The following is a 21,564-nucleotide window of genomic DNA, read 5'->3' on the forward strand; positions in this document are numbered from 1 at the left end:
GAGCGGGAGCCTGCTGCTCGGGCGCTCCCCAGGCCTGCGCTGCAGCGATGCCATGTCTTCCTGTCCACACGCGTCTAGGTTGTTCCAGCCTGTGCAGTACGGCCAGAAGCCCGAGGGCCGCACGGTGGCTTTCCCCAGCACACACCCGCCCCGCACGGCCACCTCCACGGCGGCCACTGCCACGCCACAGAGCCACGTTCGAGGACGGCCACCCATCGCCACGTTCTCTGCCAACCCGGATGCCAAAGGTGTGTCTTGTGTGTGGTGTGTTTGTGCCACGGAGGGTGCTCCCTGGCCCTCTGACAAGGGACCTCCATTCTGCCGAAGAGACCTGTGCAGCCCTCACACGAGTTGGAGGCTTCCTTACGTCTTTAAGCTGGACTTTACAAGGCACCGCGTGCTCAGTGGAGGCGTGTGTGGCGAGGCGCTGAGGGTGCTCCTGGGGGGGGAGCTCATGGAGGGAGCTCGGTTCTAAGGCTTCCGAGGAGGCGCCTGCTGTGTTTCATGCCCCTGCTTGGTCGTCACCTGATCCACGTAGAGAAGGACGGGGCAGGGGGGAGACAGGTGACGCAGGCAGTGCTCCAGCCGCCAGAGGGTCCTGGGGCCATGTGCACGGTGGCTTCGAGTATCCAGAGCCGCTTCATGCAAGCGCCCCGGTGCAGCTGGGGGTGCAGCCTCTGTGTGTGCCTTTGTGGGGGGTCAGGATTTCCTCTGATGGACACGGGGGTCACATGGCTGACTTCTAACACCATGTACTGCAGGAAGGTACTGCCATGTAGGCTGCTGGTTCGCGCCAAGTTAAAATAGTTAACAGCAGACAAAAAATCACACACCTCTGTCTGGACCACGTTGGCCGTCACCGCCCTCTTTAGAGAGAGCTGCTCCTTTGAGAGACAGTATGAGTGTTTGTTTTATTTCTTTAAAGTCGGGTTAAAGTACTGCGTTGCATTGAGAACCTCTAACAGCTCTGCACAAACCACCCTTGTCGATTGCAGCGGCAGCAGCCCCCCAGGCTCCCATCGGTGCTCCGAGACCCCAGGCCGCCTCGACCTGCAGCACAGCTCCTAGCCCAGCCCATCCTGCGAAACTGCGGGCTCAAACCGCTCCCCAGGCCTCCGCCCTGGGCCCGCCCCAGCCCCAGCCCCAGGCCCCCTCGCACCCGGCCGGGCAGAGCACGCTGCCTCAGGGGCTGCTGCTCACCTCGCAGGCCCAGGCACGCCTGCCTAGTAAGTGGCCGCGCCTCTCCGGGGCTCTGCCCCGCTTCCCAGGAAGCTGTGTTCAGACCAGCAGCGTGAAGAGCCTTGCTGTCCACTCCTGTGCCCTCCGGCCGGCGCTGCCTTTGCCGTGCTGTGGCCCTGCTGTCCTTTCCGGCCCTAATCTCCAGGGCCAGCGCCCAGGGCCTGTCCTTCCTCTGTCTTCTCTCCTGACCCCGTCCCGTCCGTCAGCTCTGCTCTCCTCCCGCACTCCCTCTGAGCTTCATGCTGATGACTGTGCCTCCCTCACTGTGAGCCGGGCTTCGGGCCGGGGCCGAGGTCAGCTGGGGAGCAAAGGGGTAAAACGAAAGCAGTCGCTTCCTGGGGAGCCATGGGCCTAGTGTTCGGATTCTAACACCAGGACTTCCTTTTCGTCTCTCGCTGTTACCAGGTTTAAACCTGGGATGAATCATTGCTCAACGGAGACATTTTACAATAACTCAGTGACTGAGATCTCAGTCTTATTAAATACCGGAGGCCCGGTGCTTGAAATTCGTGCAAGGGGCTCGCAGCCCCGGCTCGTCCGGAAGGATGTCCAGTCTAGGGAGCATATTACACTTTCATTACTACAGACGTCAATAGAACTTCCATTGTGACCAGTGAGATTAGCATATTTCCAAACTTTACAGGGACCCTGTCCATTCTGCTGTGGAAAGGGCCCTCCTTGGCACAGCCGCCTCGTCTCTCAGGTGCTGCCTCGAACCCTCGCTGTGGGCGGACGGGCTGTGCCGAGGCCTCTGGAGGGGAGAGGAGCGGAGCGGGGTGCCCTGAGGGCCCACGTTCAGGCTGGGTCTGCAGTCCTCTCGCCTGCGGCCTGCAGAGTCATCTTTGGGCCCCTGCCTGCGGGACGTGCTCGTGGCCTGGGACGGGGCTTTCGGGGCTGAGCTTGGGGCATCATCCACAGGCCGCCTTCCGCCTAGTGGCCTTCACCTCTTTGTGGACCTCACTCTCTGCCTCTGCTTTTCCACTTTCCTTCCTCACGGTTCTGTGCACAAGAGACCCGGGTGTTTTCTTGTCTTTTGCTAACTGTCTTTAACTTAACACTAATAATTCTGCAGTGGATTTTCTTAGGAACATTTAGACTCAAATATCAACCACGGGGTAAAAGAACCTTTAATGTGTGTAATTACAGCCTTTTTGAACGAAGTGCATGCCACTCCATCCGAATACGTTTCCCACAAAAAGGTTCTAAGCGATGGGACGCCTCGCGCTTCTTGACAGTAAACGCTGCAGATCAGATCCTCCGTGCCCTGCGACGGGGAGCTTTTGTCTTGAAGCTCCAGCCCCGGGTGTGTTTCTGTGCTGACTGCGGTTGAAGCGCGTGTCTTGCCTCCATCTGTGCTGGCAGATCCCTCCCCTCGGAGCTCAGCTGCGCAGAGGCTTCTCCGCTTTGGAGGTCTCTGAGGCGGAGGCCCCCGAGGCTGCAGAAAGGGCCCTGCTCTTGTGATGGTGGCTGCTGGCTCACTGGTCGGGAGGAAAGGGACGTGCCCTTTGTAGTGTGGTCTGTAGCCCCTGCCAGGCATGCCTGCAGAACTTAGCCACTACCATCTGATGTTAACGTTGCCTTCTCTTTCCTGTTAAGATCGCTATTTCCTGCAAGCGTCATCGCTATTTCCTGATACTTTGTTCACTGCCCGAGGTCGCTCTCGATGACAGTCAGTGTCACATTCGAACCCTTCCCACACAAGTTTCTCCCCTTTCCTCTGCTCCCTCAGGTGGGGAGGTGGTCAAAATAGCACAGCTGGCTTCACTCGCAGGACCGCCGAGTCGCGTGGCCCAGCCAGAGACGCCGGTGACGCTGCAGTTCCAAGGGAACAAGTTCACCTTGTCCCACAGCCAGCTGCGGCAGCTCACCGCCGGCCAGCCCCTGCAGCTGCAAGGTGAGCCACCACCCCGCGCCTCCCTGGAAACGCCCCAGTGAGCCTGGCCGCGGGCCGGGAGGACAGTGGGTGATGGGTGTGTTCCTGGCTGCCCAGTCCTGGACGCGGGCTCGGTAGATGGCAGTCATTTAAAACATCTGCCCTTTGCCCGGCCGACATGGCTCAGGGGTTAAGCGTCGACCTAGGAATTAGGAGGTCATGATTGATTCCGGTCAGGGCACAGGCCCAGGTTGCGGGCTCCATCCCCAGTAGGGGGCGTGCAGGAGGCAGCCGACCCATGATCCTCTCTCATCATGGATGTTTCTCTCTCTCTCCCTCTCCCTTCCTCTCTGACATCAGTCAATAAAACACCTACCCTTTGATAAAAGCTTCCTATTTCCAAAATGAAAGTAGAAGTCCTTGCTGCTTTCTAGTTGACGGTGGGGTGCGAATTGTCCCAAAAGGCCACGGACGCCGTCGATGTGGGAGGAGCTGTGCTCACAGATTGCACATAACCCCAGGCCAGAGCCCCCGCCTGTGGCCCAGGCGCTGGGTCTGGAGGGGCTGCTTTGGAAGAAAAGGAGGTGCGTGCTGACGCTAGTCCTGAGGGGCCACAGGGCAGCAGCTCCGTCATGTGTGTCCCTCTCAGTTGGGTTGGGATCCGGGGTGGTGTCATCAACAGCCCTGCCCGCACGTGCCCGTGGCTCTCGGCTGTGAAAGGCCAGAGCGGAGGCCCCGAGGAACCCTGCAGCAAGGAAGCGGCTCCGTTTGGTCTGATTTCCTACTTCCCGGTTTTTGGTCGAAGGGGCGAGGCATCTCTGGTGCCCCAGTCTCTGTGCGACGTGGAGGTTCGTTCCTGCAGAGCAAAGGTGTGGAGAGACTCGGTCACACCAGAGGTTCGGTGCCAGCTCCTTACGCAGAGCATTTGCGCTCTAACAAACACGTTAGCTATTTCTTCATCCAGCTGACGGGTCGGCACGCACCAACCTGTGATCAGGCAGCTGGGACCTTCCACCTGGGACTCGGGCCTCAAGCAGACGTGACAGACCCTGAGCAAATGCCCTTGCATTGCCCCAAATCCCTAGGAATTTCTAGGAATCGGTGAGCTTTCTTTTGACATGAAGAAAAATGACAGGTTTTTTTTTTTTTTCTTTGTTTTAGTTTTTATTGATTTCAGAGAGGAAGGGAGAGAGAGATAGGAACATCAGTGTTGAGAGAGAATCACTGATTGGCTGCCTCCTGCACACTCCTACTAGGCATCAGCCTGCAACCCGGGCCTGTGCCCTGACCTGGAATCAAACTGTGACCTCCTGGTTGATAGGTCCACGCTCATCCACTGAGCCCCGCCAGCTGGGCTGTGTCTTAGAGTGACATTCATTGCGAAGGAAGTGTTTTCCTTTGTCTACAAGTAACTGAACTCTGCATGCCACGTGGGAGTGAGTTTGGTTTTGGAGATTAGGTTTGTGGCCTGTGTCTGCCCCTTGGGGTGGGCGTGGCCTGAGGTAAAGGCACCAGCGTGACTGACCGTCCAGCACACGTGTGATTACAGGCAGCGTCCTTCAGATCGTGTCCGCGCCCGGGCAGTCCTACCTGCGACCGCCAGGCCCCATGGTGATGCAGACCGTGTCTCAGGCGGGTGCCCTGAGCGCCCTGGGAAGCAAGCCCCCGACCAGCGGCCCAGGCCCCGCTCCCGGGGCCCCGCCAGGTAGAGTGCTCTGAGCAGGGAGCAGACTGGGTGTGGAGCTGCCTTCCGGCTCGCCCACGAAGGTAACGGGAGGCCTTTAGGGCCTGACTGGGGGGCCTCGGACCCTGACGGTCCCGCCGTGGCCACGTCTCATTTCCACGGACAGCGGTGTCCGCTCGGTTTCCCTGGTGGTTGGCTCTCAGAGTTGCTGGTTGGCTCTCACCAGCCTCCACTCACTTTAGGTTTTTGTTTTGGTGCTAGCATTTCCCCCGGGACAGACAACGAGGCAGGCCTCGGTATGAGACAGGCAGTGCTGCCCCCTGCCTGGTCCACAGCCTGCTTCCCGCCAGGGTCCTCCTGCTCCCTGGACCCGCTCCTGCCCAGTCACTGCGCCTCTCCCCGCTGCCCCCTGACTAGGCCCCCGGAGCCGTCCCCAAGCACACGTCTGTCAGGGCCAGCAGCAGCCCTGACGATTTGGGGGTCGCTTTGTGCTGGTCTGGAGGGCAGCTGACTGCTGGCCTGAGGGCCGACAGGTTGGTGCTGAGGAAGGGCCAGGGCCCGGTGGCTGCTGTGCCGGCGTGAGGGCCGTGAGGATGGCGCACAGGGCATTCACCATGGGAAGAGACTGGCGCTCCGCTCAGAATGTGGCCAGGAGCAGGGGTGCCTGACTGGGTTCTGACCAGCGCAGGTGTGAACGTGCAGGGAGAGGCAGTGCTGACCTGAGGGCACGCTGGGGGGGGGGGGGGGGGCGGTGCGCAGTGTCCGGAGCTCTGTTTCCAACCTTGGTTTTGATTGGTAGTTGGTGTGCCCGGTCGAGTGGCGGTCAATCCCCTGACTGTAGGAGAACCCGGAATGGCCTCCAAGCCAGCTTCTCCCATCGGCGGGCCCACACAGGTACTGAGCCCCTCCCCAGCGCGTGGTGCCTGCTGGCAGTGCTTCTGAGTGCCTTCAAAGGGGCATTGCTGGATTACGTAACCTTTATTTTAAAAATACTTCTCTAATAAAAGAAACGAAACTGGGCTTTATGACTGCAAAACTCTCCTCTCACACAGTTTCCATATTCCTGTGCCGTGGGAAATGCCGTCTCGAGAAACACTGCTTTTCTCACTCCTCTCTGCTTCCTGTGGAGTGGGCCCTGCCCATCTGGGTGTGCTCTGTGGGCAGGGACCCCACAGGGCTGGGGGTCCGCCAGCTGGCCTCCTGTTTCCCATGGACCATTTCCATCACTTTCTGATGCAGGAGGACAAGACCCGACTTCTGAAAGAGCGGCTGGACCAGGTCTACTCCGTCAATGAGCGGCGCTGCTCCCGCGCCCCCGTCTACGGCACAGACCTGCTAGCGGTTTGTTCCCTGGCCTGCAGGGAACAGGGCTCGGGGCTCGGAGCTCTGGGGAGCAGGCCTGGGAAGGGGGCCAGGCCAGCGAGTGTCTACACGCCAGCTTCCGACAGTCAGAGGGACCTGATCTTGACGCTGACTCAACGTCAGGAGTCCCTCCAGGACGTGATTGACAGGTGAGGTGGTTTCACTGCGTCAGGTCCTGTGCGTGCTCCTCGCCCTCCTCCTCCGTCCCCGTGCCCTGCCGAGTGCCCTGCCACCCTGATCCCCTGCTTCCATGGCTGTGCCTTCTCCAGGCGTCACAGAGCTGGAACCACAGCGCGTGGCCTTTTCAGAGGGGATTCTCTCACGTTCATGTACATGGAAGGTCCCTGCATGTCTCTTCCTGGCTCGATAGCTCCTTCCTGTCAGCTGACTCGTCCCCCGTTGTCCGGTGGACCAGTGTTGGTTATCCACTCCCGGCTGAAGGGCACTAGGTCGCCTCCAAGCTTTGGCAGCTCTGAAAAAGCAGTTCGCCCCGGTGCGCGCCTCCCTGGGGATGTTGGCTTCCCACCCTTTCGGCGGACAGCTGGGAGCGTGGCTGCTGGGTCGTGTGGGAGGACTGCGCTCAGTTTTGTCAGAAACAAACCGTCTTCCTGAGTGGCGGCCCCACCTGTTCCCCGGCAGCGAGTGCGGGTCCTGGTGCTGCCGCCTCCAGGCTGGGCGGCGGCTGGGGTGTGCCCGCGTCTTGTGGTCTGGTTGCACCTCCTGGGCACAGGAAGTGGAGCATCTTCCATTGGCTCGCTTGCATCTGTGTCTTCTTTGGTGAATGTCTGCTCAGGCCTCTGGTGCGTTTTTAATCAGGTTGTCTTCATTCTGTTGAGCGCTAAGAGCTCGTTGTACATTTTCGACGATAGTCCTTTATCAGACGTGCCTTTTACAAGTATTTTGTCCCACTCCGTGGCTCACCTTCTTACTCTCTTGACGGCGTCCTTTGGAAGGGAAGTCTAATTTCAGTGGAGTCCAGCTTACCGATCTTTTCTCTCGTGGGTCGTGTCTTTGGTGTTGTAGCTACAAAGCCGGCACCCAGGGCTCCTTGTGTGTTACCTTCAGGAGTTTGTCGTTGTGCAGCTCACACTGAGGTCATGACCCCTGAGTCAGTATTTGTGAGGGTGAGCTCGGCGTCCGGTCCTTTTCTGCACATGGTGTCGGTTGTATGGCCGTCCTGTGCCTCGGTCGTGGGTCAGGGGGCCAGAGGAGGAGGTCTGCTCCTGCGCTCTCCACGCCGCCCCGGGACCTGCTGCCTCGTCTCTCGGCAGCACCGCTGTCTTGGTATCTGCCTCGGGCGTCGTGTGGCCGTCCTCCGACTCCGTCTTCTCCACGTGGTGTGGCTGCGGTGGTCTTTTGTCTCCAGATAAACTTTAAAATCAGCTGCTCGGTGGCCACGAAAGGACCTGCTGGGGTTCTGACTAGATGGTGTTAGTCTAGATGCAGCTGGGAGAGCTGGCCCTGGCAGTGGTGAGTCTGCCTGTCCGTGAGGGTGGACGTCCCTCCGTTTCTTAGTTATTGGTCTTCCTTGCTGGTGTTTTGGTGGCGGTGGCTTTGGCTTGCTGCATTCGGCAGCAGGTAATGGAAACGACAGAGCTGACTGCCCGAGGAAGGGCTTCCTGGCGCAGTGGCGTCGGGAGGCCGGGCGGCGGGTGTCAGGTCGGCCTGGAGACGGCCCCTCCTCCCAGCCGCCCTCCTGGTGGCACAGTGGCCGTAGCAGCTCTGCGTTCACATTCTTCCCCCACCCCGTCCAGGAGACAGAGCCCCATGTCCCAAAGTTCCCGTCAGAAGAGGTGCCCTCCGCAGGGGCTGGGCCGTGAGCGTCCGTGCTGGGGCCGGGGGGGCCCTGCCCTGGGGCTTCTCCCTGGTGGCACTCGTCGGCCAGGGCTGTCGGGACCTGTGCCCCTGGTCGCCGGGACAGTGTGGGCAGCAGGCTTGTCTCCAGGTGACTGAGGTCAGAGCTGCTGCCTGGTGAGATGGGAAGTGCCGCCTGTGACACGCGTGCTTTCTGCTCCTCAGGGTGACGTGTGTGATCCCGCCGGTGGTGGCCTCACCCCCGTCCCTGTGGGTGTCGCGGCCGCCCTCCCTCTACAGCCACAGGATGAGGATCTTCCGGCACCGCCTGCGGGAGCACACGGCGCCCTACGCCCAGCAGCTGCAGCGGGTGACCGCCCTGCGCTCGCTGCAGTTCCCCGAGCTGAGGCTGGTCCAGCTGGACTCAGGTAGGAGAGGGCACGCTCACACGTCGCACGCTCCCGCGTCACAGCCGTGCTCTGGGGGAAGACCTCGGTGTTGCTCCCCGCAGGAAAGCTGGAGGCCCTGGCGATGCTGCTGAAGAAGCTGAGGTCCGAAAGGCGCCGGGTGCTGATCATGTCACAGATGGTGCTCATGCTGGACATTCTAGAGATGTTCCTCAACTTCCACTTCCTCACCTACGTGCGCATCGACGAAAACGCCAACGGCGAGCAGCGGCAGGTAAGGCGATGTCGGCGTCCCTCACGGTCCGGCCTGGCGCCCGGCGCTGTGCACATTCGGTGCCGTCGCCCCTTCCGAACAGAGGGAGGCAGGCTCGGCATCTCCGGGTCTCGGAACTCGGGAGTCTTTTCAGCCCCGTCTCTCGACCCCCCTTTTCCACTCGGGACTCGCACCGGCGGCCAGTGCCGCAGAGTCAGGTCTGTGACGTGCGCTCGTGCGGGGCGGGCTTTGTCCTTCGGGAGGCAGCCCTGTGGGAGCAGGAAAGGCGCCGACTGCTTTACGTTAAACGAGTGCCTGGTCAGCCACGTGCCTGGTCACTTGTCAGAGCGGCGCTGCCGGGCGTGAGCGCTGCAGCTTCCAGGTCAGTCACTGCACGGGACCCTCCGGCGTGGTCGCTCCCTCCCAGCACCCCCTCCTGCAGGCGGGTGTGCACAGCTGTTGTCTGTCGAAGTGCTAACCCCCGCCCCGGGAGCAGGTCAGCGTGCCCGCTGTTCCCGAGAGCAGAGGCCACTGCTGGCCCGTGCGTCGCTGCACGTCATGTCCTGTAGCATCAGCACCTCGTGCGGCACACCCGCGCGCACCTGCAGGGAGGCCACTGCTCACGGACAAGTGTCCTTGGAAGTGGAGTGACACAGCGTGTGGAGAATTCCTTTTTAAAAAACAGATTGGTTTTTAGAGAGAAAGGAAGGGAGAGAGGTAGAGAGAAACATCACTGATCGGCTGCCTCCTCCCTTCCCCCTCCTGGGGATCGAGCCTGCCTCCCGGGCATGTGCCCTGACCAGGATGGAACGGTGACCTCCCGGTTCCTGGGTGGACACTCAGCCACTGAGCCGTGCCAGCCGGGCTGGGATTTCTCGAAGGAGGAGGGCGGTTTGCCTGCTATGGTCTTACCTGGTGCCGCACTCACTGCAGGGAGTGTGTCCAGGGAGCCGTCCGGTGCTGGCCCGAGTGGTGGAGGCGCCGGTCAGGCTGTTGGCGCTCCCTCAGCCTTACTCCAGGCGCTTTTGCTGTAGAGTGCCCTGGCATTGCCTGGGGGAACACGAGCAAGCGCACATCCCTCCCCAGGAAGACTCCGTTCTCCTGTGGGGCCTACCAATTGCGCTGACAGCACTTGTCACCTGGAACCTGGCCGTCTCCTCGTGCGATTTAAACCGTGCGTGGAGACCTGGTGAGCAAGGACACAGCTGTACGAAAGAGCCAGGATCAAAGGCCAGAAATGTGGTGTGGCTTGAACGTGGGAACGGGAACCCCACAGTCTTACTGTGGAGTGAACGTCAGGGTCTCCCCGAGTAGCGGACGGGGTCCTGAGGGAGGCTTGTCCACCGCAGGAGCTGGTGAAGAGCTTCAACAGAGACAGGCGCATCTTCTGTGTCCTCCTCTCCACGCGCAGCCGCTCGGCAGGCTTGAGCCTGATGGAGGCCGACGCGGTGGTGTTCTACGACCACGATCTGAACCCTGTGCTGGACGCCCAGGCCCAGCACTGGTGTGACAGGATCGGGAGGCGCAAGGACGTGCATGTGTACAGGTGAGGCGGGGCGGGGGCGGGGTGGGGGCTGCGCTGCCTGCAGGTCACGGGGGCAGCTCCTGCACGTCCGTCTCTCCCTCGGGCACGGGCGCGCCTGCTGTGGGACCTTCGTTCGTGTGAGTGGTGTTGGGGGAGGACGCGTGTGCTCGGCATTGACCGTGATGGTGCCTGCGGGGCCTGCTGGCTCTCCCGTGTGTCGTGCCTCTTCTGGAGCCTGCGCCTTCAGAGGAGGGAGGTTTCGGGGCATTTCACCCGTGACCAAGTGTGTGTTGTCTGGGGCAGCACTTCCGTCTGCCCGGCAAGCAGGTGCGATGGGGAAGTGGGGCTCTGCTCGGCCTGGTTTGGCTGCTGTTTCATGCCGTGTGTGCTCAGCACTGCTGTGCCGCGTGGTGTGAAATCCTGCCACTTGCGGCACGCGTCCCGGCCCTGGCTGACGGCTCACGGTGTGCTGGCCAAGGACTGACAGCGCAGGCTGTGGGCAGCCACTGGCTTTTCTAGGTTGTCGCACTGAAGATGGGCACCCACCACACGTCCGAATAGGGTGGCTCCAGGCGGAGGCCGGCGGGGAAGGGCTCCCAGGCCCGCCGCACCATGTGCCGCTTGCTTCGCGGGGTGGGACGTGGTGGGCTGGGATGGGGAGGCACAGCGGGGCATGAGGCCTTGGGCCGCCATGTGAGGGCAGGATCACACGGAGCCCGTGAGTGCTGCATGCGTGTGCTTCGAAGCCGGCGGCACCCGCGCGGGCATGCTCTCCCGGGGTCTCGGCGCCGGCCGCCCGTGGGCCCGTCTCCAGGACTTGGCTGCCTCTATGGGTCTTGCTTTGTTTGTAGGCTTGTGAGCGGCAATTCCGTGGAAGAGAAGCTTTTGAAGAACGGGACCAAGGATCTGATCCGAGAAGTGGCTGCCCAGGGAAACGACTACTCCATGGCGTTCCTGACGCAGGTACCTTGGCCGTGGGCCCACGGGAGGGCGGCCACGTGGCGCGGGGTGCGTGGCTCTAGGGCAGGGGTGGGCAAACTTTCTGACTCGAGGGCCACCATGGGTTCTTAAACTGGACCGGAGGGCCGGAACAAAAGCATGGATGGAGTGTTTGTGTGAATGAATATAAATTCAAAGTAAAGGAGCGGAGGGGAGAGCAAGAGAACCGGATAGAACAGCCGGATCCAGCCCGCGGGCCGTAGTTTGCCCAAGGCTGACCTAGGGACTTAAGTGAGGCTGCTCTGAGGTTTCCGGCAGCACGCCCGAGCTAGGTGGGGGTGAGCCAGCCCTCGCGCGGGGGTCATGTGCGTCTCTGTGCTCAGCGCACCATCCAGGAGCTGTTCGAGGTGTGCACGCCCATGGAGGACACGGGCTTCCCCGTGAAGGCCGAGGAGTTCGTTGTCCTTCCCCAGGAACCGACTGTCACAGAAACCATCGCCCCCAAGATCGCACGGCCTTTCATCGAGGTGAGGACAGAGCCTGCCCCGTCCTGGGTGAGGAGCCGCCTGCGTGGCTCCGACTCCAGGGGCTGCTCCTGCCTGGTCTCTCCCCGGGTCCTGGCTGTGCAGGGGCCTCTGCTGGGAAGCACACTGGGGACCCCCCCCCCCCCCCGGCCTCCTTGGTGAGGAGATGCGCTGCCACCTCATCCGTTTATTTTTAAGTTATTGTTGAAGGCATTACACATGTCTCCTTTTTCCCATTGACCTCTCCCCGCCCGCTCCCACCCCCTAGCTCATGCCCTTACCCCTTACTGCCTGTGTCCATTAGTTATGCTTATATACCTCATCCTTTTTTTTTTTTAATATATTTTATTTATTTATTTTTCTTTATTATTTTTTTAAAAATATATTTCATTGGTTTTTTACAGAGGAAGGGCGAGGGATAATTAGAAACATCGATGAGAGAGAAACATCGATCAGCTGCCTCCTGCACACCCCCTACTGGGGATGTGCCCACAACCAAGGTACATGCCCTTGACCGGAATCGAACCTGGGACCCCTCAGTCTGCAGGCCGACGCTCTATCCACTGAGCCACACCGGTTAGGGCTACCTCATCCATTTTTAAAAATTAACTGTTTGGCCCTGGCCAATGTGGCTCAGTGGATAGAGTGTTGGCCTATAGACCAAAAAGTCCCGGGTTCGATTCTGGTCAAAGGCACGTACCTCGGTTGCAGGCTCCTCTCTGGCCCGAGCCCTAGTCAGGGTACATGCGAGGGGCAACCCATCGACGAGTCTCTCTCACGTCGATGTTTCTCTGTCTCCCTCTCCCTCCCACTCTCTCTAATCGGGTGAGGATTAACAAACAAAAGCTTGCTCTGTCAGCGTCATCTGACCCAGCATGCACTTCCCCAGGCCCTGAGGAGCATCGAGTGCCTGGAGGGGGACGCGCAGGAGCCCGCAGGGGAGGCCGTGCCTGGGTCACCGGACCCTGACGGCTCGAGGGACCAGGAGCCCTCGCAGCTGGAGGAGTTGGCCGACTTCATGGAACAGGTTTGGGCATTTTCTGCTTTCACTTCATGTTTTTCTTTACAAGTCATCGTCTTAAAATCCTCATCCAGGGATGTGTTCTCCGTTGATAGCTGAGATATACTGAGAGAGAGAGAGGGAAGCATTGGCACCTTGGTTGGTTGGCTCCCACAGGCCCCTCCCAGGGCTGGGGATTAAACCTGCAGCCGTTCGTCCTCGGGCCAGTGCTCTGCCCACGGAGCCAACTGGCCGGGGCACAGCCGCTTTTTTGATTCAAGCGTTGGTGGGCTGTAAGGAACGTCACCCTATTAACCTGCAGTTAACTGTCCAAAACATGTGTTTTGAAACAGCTTACCCCAATTGAAAAATACGCTTTGAATTACCTGGAACTATTCCATGCTTCCATCGATCACGACAAAGAGAAGAACAGTGAGGTAAGGGTCATCTTCGCACACGAGCAGCTCAGGTTCTGTGGCGAGAGGTTTGGTTTGGAGGACAGTGAGTTGCCTGGAATCAGGAATGAACCCAAACCCACCAGTGCAGACAGCAGTTGACTGCAGGTCCGGGAGGCCCCGTGCAGGCGGTTTCAGGTGTGGGGAAGCGGGGTGCCTGGTAGAGGTTCCATGCTGGGCCCAGAGGACGTGCTGGGAAATGGGTGACCACAGCGTGGAGGGGACCGCGACAGGGAAGAGCGGTCCTTGGTCTGAGGGTGAGACCAGCTGGGGGCAGGTGTGTTCCCCGTGGGAACGGTGCTGGGAGCTGTGTCCGAGCCTGTGGTCTCCCAGCAGGACGCCGTGCTGACCGCAGTGAGTGCCTGGGAGGCCCAGAACCTGCGGGCGCTGCAGGAGCAGGAGGCCCGGGCGCTGCAGGAGCAGGAGCAGGAGCAGCTGCTCACCTACACCCGGGAGGACGCCTACAACGCGGTGCGCACCCCGTCGTCACGTCACCACCCAGACGTGTGCTCTCAGCCCGCTGCATGGCTTCCGATCCCGTGTTGCTCTTCCCTAGTGGTGTAGTGAGGTCCCTGAAGTGACGAAGGTGCTTACAGCGTGAAACAGACTCACGTTGAGAGCTCCCCTGTCTCCCGCAGGAGTACATCTACGAAGGAGCCGACGGGCAGACGGAAGTCATGCCGGTGCGTGCCTCGTCCCCGTCCCCTGTGGGGTGCTGCCTTCCCCGAGGCGCCGGCTCATGCTCTCCCTTCTCCATGCAGCTCTGGACCCCTCCCACGCCGCCCCAAGACGACAACGACATCTACATCGACTCAGTCATGTGTCTCATGTACGAGACCACGCCCATCCCCGAGGCCAAGCTGCCCCCCGTGTACGTGAGGAAGGAGCGCCGGCGGCACAGGACGGACCCCTCAGGTGGGCGCCGTGGGCCGTGCTCACTGTCGCACCGCTTGTGCTCCCCAGCAGGGAAGAGCCTTGGCGTGCAGGCCCGTTGGCAGGGGGGCAGGAATGGGTGGTCCTTGCCAGGGGCTCCTGGGTGGCGGGCCTCCTGGTCAGCCCCGGGCCCCTCCCTGGCTCGCTGTGGGCGGGGACGCGGCCCCGCGGCCCTGAGCGGCCTGTCTGTCCAGCTGCAGGCAGGAAGAAGAAGCAGCGGCACGGGGAGGCGGTCGTGCCCCCACGCTCGCTCTTCGACCGCGCCGCGCCGGGCCTGCTGAAGATGCGGCGGGAGGGCAAGGAGCAGAAGAAGAACCTCCTGCTGAAGCAGCAGGCGCAGTTTGCCAAGCCTCTGCCCACTTTCGCCAAACCCGCTGCCGAGTCGGGTCCCGACAACCCCGAGTGGCTCATCAGCGAGGACTGGGCGCTGCTGCAGGTGAGCCTGGACCCCGGGCCCCCTTCCCCGCCTGTCCGTCCGCGCCGTGCCCACTGCTGGGGGAGCGGGAAAGCCGCCCTCAGCGTGTTGACCGGGTGCCTGACGTGGTCCTCTAGGCCGTGAAGCAGCTGCTGGAGCTGCCTCTGAACCTCACGATCGTGTCCCCGGCCCACACACCCAACTGGGACCTCGTCAGCGACGTCGTCAACTCCTGCAGCCGCATCTACCGCTCCTCCAAGCAGTGCCGCAGCCGCTACGAGAGCGTGCTCATCCCCAGGGAGGAGGGCAAGGTGAGACCCGGGGACCGTGGTGCAGGGGCGCGGGGGGCTCCGCGAGGGGACAGCCTGCGCTGTCCTGGGTGGAACCTGAGGCGCGGCTGCCGCATCCCTCTTGGAGCCGGCGGCAGTCCCGGTGCCTGAGGCGGGCGGTGCGGGCACCGTGCTGCTTGGTCCTGGGAAGGTGCTGTGTGCCTCCTGTGGCTCCAGGCGCAGGCACCAGTCCTGCCTCCGAGCAGCAAGCAGGGCATTGCTGTGCACGTAGCTCCCGTGAAGGAAGGTCTGTGCTTTCCTGCTGTGGCCGCTGGGCTGGTTGATGGCTCTGGGCCAGCCGTGGGCAAACTGCGGCCCGCGGGCTGGATCTGGCTGTCCTATCCGGTTCTCTTGCTCTCCCCTCCGCTCCTTTACTTTGAATTTATATTCGTTCACACAAACACTCCATCCATGCTTTTGTTCTGGCCCTCCGGTCCAGTTTAAGAACCCATGGTGGCCCTCGAGTCAAAAAGTTTGCCCACCCCTGCAGGCCCTCAGGTCCACACGGACCGAGAATCACGCGGCTGCGGTCCTAGGACAGCTGGGTCCTGGCGTCCGTCACCAGGAACCGGGGGTCAGCCCTGTGGGGGGCACTGGTGTCTTGGGAGCAGGCAGGCCGTGGTGTCGCTGTGGGACTCGGGAGGCGGCGTCACCAGGCACAAGTAGTGCAAAGCCCCCGAGGAAAGCCTGACGGCAGGAGCGCCCGCCCCTTGACAGCCCGCTGCGGGCAGAGGCCCAGGGAAGGCCAGTGCTGGCGACGGTGCTGGCTTCATCCCTGTCTGTGGCCTCCAGCGCTTGGCCAGCTGCTCCCTGCAGCCGCTGGTTGGGAGGCTCACTCAGGTAACGTGCGGAAGGGCCTGCACGGACCAAGGAGGTGGGGTGGCAGGTGCCGGCCGCTGTGCCCTCGCGGTCATGTCCGTGCTGTCCCGGAAGAAGGGGTTTAACCGCGGCCTCACCTGAGGCCTCCCGGTCAGTGAGCCCAGTCCCGGGGTCGCTGTCTGACCGACCATTTTGTTTCAGAGCAAGAACAACCGTCCTCTGCGCACGGGCCAGATTTACGCCCAGGACGAGAACGCCACGCACACGCAGCTGTACACGAGCCACTTCGACCTGATGAAGATGACCGCCGGCAAGAGGAGCCCCCCCATCAAGCCCCTGTAGGCCCAGGCGCCCTGCACGCGGCCGAGCCGGGGGGCGGGGGGCTCATCCTGGCCTTGGTCGTGCGCGTCTCCTTTCTCCTTCACGCGGTGACTTTTGTCTCCGTCTCTGCTGTAGGCTTGGCATGAACCCCTTCCAGAAAAACCCCAAGCATGCGTCCGTGCTGGCCGAAAGGTACTGTTTGTGACACGCTTCCACTCTGAAAGGGTTGCCTTCCAGTGTTCTCTTACGTGCGGTCAGTTGAGTGAGTTGTTGAGCAAATGGCGTGTCCTGGCATCGCTGGGGTGGTGGCGTGGCCGGGCAGGACCAGCAGGGGCTCATCCAGGGAGGTCCTTGTTCGCACAGGGGGGTATGGAGGCGGCGTCCTGCCTGCCGCCTGGCGGAGGGCACAGCAGCGGGACGGGCCCTCTCCTCTCCTCCTCACCCCTTACCTGGCGAACGTTTGGTTGGCTCTTCTGTAAAAATGTGCCCAGCTTGGGGTGAACGTACTCGCCTTGAATCAAGGAGATCTGTAGGTGACAATGTGGGGGAGGACGCAGGGGTCCTGGGAGCAGGGGTCCATGGAGGGTGGGGCGACCTTGGACCCCTAGCCCTGGGGCTTGCTGGCCGGGCGCTGTGCCCGGGGTGGAGGCGCAGTGCTCATGCAGCCGGGGGCCTGGGGCGTCTGTTCTCAGGCTGGGAAGGGGACGGACCGTGGGCGGGGTGACCAGGCAGCCTTTCTCCTTCCCAGGCTGGTCCGCCCCGTGCCCCTCCTCGGGGCACCCGCAGCTTTAGGAGGGGCTGTGGGTTTCAGGAACGTCTGTGCTTCAGAACTTGCGGCTTATTTTCATTTCTTCTCCTGTCTTTAGTGGCATCAACTACGACAAGCCCCTGCCTCCTATCCAGGTCGCGTCTCTTCGTGCAGAGCGAATCGCCAAGGAGAAGAAGGTGGGGGCCTGGGCGTGCGGGGCAGCTGCCATCAGGCAGCCGAGGCCCCAGGGGCTCCATCTCCTTTTTCCTGCCCTGCAGGCGCTGGCCGACCAGCAGAAGGCGCAGCAGCCGCCCGTGACGCAGCCCCCTCCACCCCCGCCGCAGCCACAGCCCCCACCACCCCAGCAGCCGCCACCACCTCTGCCCCAGCCCCCAGCGGCGGCAGGCAGCCAGCAGCCCTCGGGGCCGCCCACCGTGCAGCCCGCCGCCCAGGCACAGCCTCCAGCACAGCCTGTGCAGCCCCCCCAGAAGGCACCCCCTGCAATCACTACGGTGGGCAGTGCCGCCGTGCTGGTGAGCAGGCCCTGCCCGCCCTCGAGCGCCTGAGGTTCCTGCAGCCCCCGGAGCAGCAGGCCTTCCTGTCGGGGAGATGGGGTGTCTCCAGGGCCCTGCCCTGGGAGAGCTCAGTGGTGGCTGGCAGTGGAGGCAGTTCTGGTGCAGGAGCCTGGGAGGTAGAGAGGATGTATGAGCCATAACAGGAAGTCGCCCCCTTCCTCCCCATAAACTTGCAGAGCAGATGCTGTTTGCCAGTTTGCAAACTTCTCTTCTGACTTGTAGTTTTCCTCAAAGCGTGTGCATGTGTGCTCATGCACGCATGAATCTTCAGCGCGTGTCAGAGAAAAGGGGTGAAATGCACACAAAAAGGAAGAAAAGTGGGCTTGTGATCTCACAGGCCCTACGCTGGCACTGTCACGCCCTGGCGTGTGCCTTCGCTCTGGTGCCCATGGGGCCCACGCTGAGCTCCCAGTGGGAAGAGCCCCGGGAGTGGACGGAGGCTCAGCTGCTCTGCACTGTCAGCCGGACGTGGGGTGTCTGCAGAACCAGCCCCTTCGCTTTGATTTCCTGTGCTGGGGGTGATTTTCCTGTGTGCCCGGGCAGCCTCGTTCCCCATTCATTCCGAAAAGGCACTCACGGAGCACCTGCTCCCGGGGACTCTGTCCTGTGGGCAGGCATCCGGCCAGGCAGGACCCAGGAGCATCCTGGTGGGTGCTCAGGAGGGGCTGTGCCTGAGCAACAGGAGTCAGAAAGGAATGGGGACCGGCAGGCACGGGCCCTGAGCCTGGCAGCTGTGGGGCCAGCAGGGTCAGCGTGGCCAGAGCACCACTCACTGAGGGGTGGACACCACAGTGTGGGAGGAGCTGGGACGGGGCTAGAGTCGGCCGTGTGGCCAGTAGCCATGGCCAAGAGTTTGGATTTGGTGCTGACAGAATGGGAGCTTTGGAGGGTGTCCCGTGTGCATGTGCAAGTCACCTCTCTCCCCAGCAGGCCGGAGCCATTAAGACGTCTGTGACGGGCACGAGCATGCCAGCAGGTAAGGGCCGGCGAGGTCAGTGGGAGCTCACTTGTCTCGCGTGCTCTTGCCCCACAGGCCCCTCTCTCTGCAGGCACCGTGAGCGGAAATGTGATCGTGAACACCATCGCAGGGGTCCCTGCCGCCACCTTCCAGTCCATTAACAAGCGCCTGGCCTCGCCCGTGGCGCCCGGAGCCCTGACGGTGAGCTGCCTGCTCCGGGGGGTCAGCAGCCTGGGCGCTGTGCACGTCGTTGGCTTTGGGGGGAGTTCTGACCCACGTGGACCTGTGACGTCCTATTTTATTTTAATAATGTATATGTTTTTATTTTAGCGACATTTATTTATTTTTATATATTGTTGTCTAAAGTTTTACATATGTTTCCTTTTTCTCCGATTAACCACCCACCCCCACCCCAGCCATTCCCACCCTGGGCAAGCCCTCACTGCCCCAGTGTCTGTGTCCATTGGTTATGCTAATTAATAATGTATTTTTACTGATTTCAGAGAGGAAGGGAGAGAGAGAGATAGAAACATCAGTGATGAGAGAGAATTACTGATCAGCTGCCTCCTGCACACCCCCTACTGGGGATGGATCCCACAACTTGGGCATGTGCCCTTGACCGGAACTGTACCTGGGACCCTTCAGTCCATAGGCCTATGCTCTATCCACTTAGCCACACTGGCTAGGGCGGGCCTGTGATATTTTAAAAGATAAAGGAATTCATCCATGATGCGTTTTTGAGCACCACTTCCTGTGACGGGGGGATAGAACCTGGCTGAAGCCCACGGTGCTTGCACGGGGCTCTGCTGGGCCGAGGCTGGGGCGCAGGTGCCGGCAGCAGGAGGGGCAGCAGCAGCAGGCAGTGGGCAGGCCCTCAGACTCGGGATAGAGGGGTCCCTGGGTGTAGATTATGAAAGTTATACGTCCTGTTTTAAAGAAATAAAAAGCTGGAGGAAGTCTATAAAAACCTGGGAACTATTTTAAAAGAACGTGGAGAACTTTGGGAAATGAAAACTGGTTACCAGAATTGTAGAAAGAAAACCTCGTAATTGGGCTCACTGTCAGTTATCCAGTAGGAGAGAGAATTAGTGAACGGGAAGACAAGTCCGAGGAAGCTACCCCAAACGCAGGATGGGGACAGCAGTGGTGGACGGAGAGAAGTTAAAGCCGTGAGAGGTGGGCAGAGAGAGCGAAGCCGTGTTCCTGTAACAATAGCCCAGGCCAGGCCAGGGAGGGATCCCCCCTGTGCACAGTGCAGGCAGCAGCGGGCGGGGTCTCTGGAGGCCCAGCAGCTCACCTCTCTCTGTTGTGGGGAAGCCATGAGCCGAGGGGACCGCCAACAGCCCTGGGCTCTGTCTCCTTTGGAAATACCTCGAGGGATTTGCCAACCACTGAGGGATGCACGGAGCGAGCTGCTCTGTAGCTCAGGGCACGTGCTTCGAGGTGCCAGGGCGCCGCCCCTCAGCACCTCCAGGGTTGCCCGTGGGTTTGGTTGGTGCTTCCCACCCCGTGATGCAGAGGAGAGTCCCACTAGGCCCTCCTTTGCCTCCCCAGAGCTCCGGAGGCTCGACGCCGGCCCAGGTGGTCCACACCCAGCCCCGAGCAGTGGGCTCCCCGGCCACGTCTGACCTGGTGTCCCTGGCACCGACGCAGGGCGTTCGTGCGGTCACCTCCGTGACAGCCTCGGCCGTGGTCACCACCAGCCTGGCTGCAGTGCAGACCCCAGCCCGGTCTTTGGTGACTCAGGTGTCCCAAGGTAAAGGGTTTGGTTCCTGGGCCCGGCCACCCTGAAGGGCAGCACTCGGCTTCCGTGGGTTGTGCGGGAAGGGAGCAGTGTCCGCTAACGAAACAACTTCTCCAGCCACAGGGGTTCAGCTCCCAGGAAAGACCCTCACGCCCGCACACTTCCAGCTCCTCCGGCAGCAGCAGCAGCAGCAGCAGCCACCGCCACCACCGCCTCCACCGCCCTCCCAGGCGCAGGTCCCGCAGCTCCAGGGCCAGGCCCAGTCGCCCGCACAGATCAAAGCTGTCAGCAAGCTGACCCCGGTGAGCACCTCCTAGGGAACCACGGGCCACGGTGGGCGGCGCGGTCACATGGTGTGGTTCCGAGTGTATTTTGCATCAACGCACCGTAGTCTGTAGGCGGGACGCGTGTGTTGTCTTTAGAAATGGCTTTTGTTGGCAGCACTCTGGAGGCGGCCTCCCGCCTGCTCCGTGCTGTGTGCTGGGGGCAGGCTCCAGAGAGGGCGGAGGCCATGGTCCTGTCCCCCCCAGAGGGAGGGAGGGAGGGCAGCGCCTCCCTCAGGCCGGGGCAGGTGGCTTACTGGGGGCAGCTCCCTGCAGCCTCGGGTCTCACAGGCGGTTGTTGAGTGCGATGCCGGAGCGTTGCCAGGCTGCACACCACGCTGCCATGGATGTGCACACATTCCTCTAAAAGGAAACATTGCGTTCCTCCGTAACTGGAAGAACACGAATACCAGGCATAAACCAAAAAACATGAAAGCTCCAGCTGGCTGTCGGGCCTGCCCCTTCCCCGTTCCGGGGACACGTGACCTGGTGGAGGCTGTGGAGGTGCTGGCGCTGCACCCAGCGTCCTCCTGGAGGCACCAGACGCCTCCCAGGGAATCAGAGTGCAGCCAGATAGGACATGCATTCCTGAGTCGCTCCAGCCACGTCCAGGGCCTCGTGGCCACCCGTGGTGTCGCTGCTGCATGGAAGGCTCAGGTCTAGACGTGTCACGTGGTCAGGATGTGCAACGTGGTGCAGCTGATGTTGCTGAAAAGCTCCTCTCTCTGGGTTTTAGGAACACCTGATCAAAATGCAGAAGCAGAAGCTGCAGCTGCCCCAGCAGGCCCCCCCGCCACAGGCCCCGTCTGGCCCCCCGCCTCCCACCGTGCAGGTGCAGCCTCCACCGCCGGCACAGCAGCCGAGCCCCCAGCTCACCACCGTCACCGCCTCGCGGCCCGGAGCCCTGCTCACGGGCACCACCGTGGCCAACCTCCAGGTGGCCCGGCTCGTAAGTCCCCTGATGCGTTTGTCTTTCCCGTGCTCCTGCACGGCTCCTGCTCGTGTGGGCCGAAGGTGTTCTGGTGGACCTGCGAGTGAAGCAGAAGGTGTGCTTTCCCGCCTAGATCCTGTTCTCCTTGGAGAGGAGAAAGCAGCCCTGGGCAACGTTTACGTAACTGTACTTCCTGGAACTGAAGTGTCACCGAGCTCATGGCTGAGCGCTCGGGGGAAGGAGGAGGGGAGAAGCTAGACCTTGGAGGGAGGGCAGGGTCTCTGTCAGGGACAGCACATGGGCATGGGGGGGGGTGTGTGTCACGGTGCTGCGGGGCCTGGCAGGCCCAGAGCCAGGCTCAGGGTCCCAGTCCCTGGTGAGCTCAGAGAGACTTTGGAAGAGGGGGCTCGCAT

At 61.6% G+C, this 21,564-nt stretch overlaps 1 protein-coding gene across 15 annotated transcripts in view; it reads left to right on the forward strand.

Annotated features, from left to right (window-relative positions):
* EP400 (E1A binding protein p400) overlaps positions 1 to 21,564 on the forward strand; it is a 64,332-nt gene that overhangs the window by 36,047 nt on the left and 6,721 nt on the right. For 6 of the 15 annotated variants that reach the window (XM_080650457.1, XM_080650470.1, XM_080650466.1 and 3 more), the window contains 27 exons: positions 79 to 248; positions 996 to 1,226; positions 2,969 to 3,133; positions 4,662 to 4,817; positions 5,596 to 5,690; positions 6,036 to 6,307; positions 8,178 to 8,380; positions 8,464 to 8,633; positions 9,962 to 10,158; positions 10,989 to 11,100; positions 11,460 to 11,603; positions 12,490 to 12,627; positions 12,954 to 13,037; positions 13,389 to 13,526; positions 13,694 to 13,738; positions 13,817 to 13,970; positions 14,183 to 14,424; positions 14,541 to 14,714; positions 15,753 to 15,889; positions 16,008 to 16,064; positions 16,739 to 16,817; positions 16,899 to 17,153; positions 18,123 to 18,171; positions 18,245 to 18,354; positions 19,708 to 19,909; positions 20,015 to 20,199; positions 20,957 to 21,169. In XM_080650457.1, coding sequence (XP_080506583.1) covers positions 79 to 248; positions 996 to 1,226; positions 2,969 to 3,133; positions 4,662 to 4,817; positions 5,596 to 5,690; positions 6,036 to 6,307; positions 8,178 to 8,380; positions 8,464 to 8,633; positions 9,962 to 10,158; positions 10,989 to 11,100; positions 11,460 to 11,603; positions 12,490 to 12,627; positions 12,954 to 13,037; positions 13,389 to 13,526; positions 13,694 to 13,738; positions 13,817 to 13,970; positions 14,183 to 14,424; positions 14,541 to 14,714; positions 15,753 to 15,889; positions 16,008 to 16,064; positions 16,739 to 16,817; positions 16,899 to 17,153; positions 18,123 to 18,171; positions 18,245 to 18,354; positions 19,708 to 19,909; positions 20,015 to 20,199; positions 20,957 to 21,169 — 4,177 coding nt within the window. The remainder of the gene's footprint in view (positions 1 to 78; positions 249 to 995; positions 1,227 to 2,968; positions 3,134 to 4,661; positions 4,818 to 5,595; positions 5,691 to 6,035; positions 6,308 to 8,177; positions 8,381 to 8,463; positions 8,634 to 9,961; positions 10,159 to 10,988; positions 11,101 to 11,459; positions 11,604 to 12,489; positions 12,628 to 12,953; positions 13,038 to 13,388; positions 13,527 to 13,693; positions 13,739 to 13,816; positions 13,971 to 14,182; positions 14,425 to 14,540; positions 14,715 to 15,752; positions 15,890 to 16,007; positions 16,065 to 16,738; positions 16,818 to 16,898; positions 17,154 to 18,122; positions 18,172 to 18,244; positions 18,355 to 19,707; positions 19,910 to 20,014; positions 20,200 to 20,956; positions 21,170 to 21,564) is intronic. The other 9 variants (XM_080650468.1, XM_080650459.1, XM_080650462.1 and 6 more) reach the window with 7 other exon arrangements.

Source organism: Plecotus auritus (assembly GCF_963455305.1).
Source record: "Plecotus auritus genome assembly, chromosome: 13".
NCBI lineage: Eukaryota > Metazoa > Chordata > Mammalia > Chiroptera > Vespertilionidae > Plecotus > Plecotus auritus.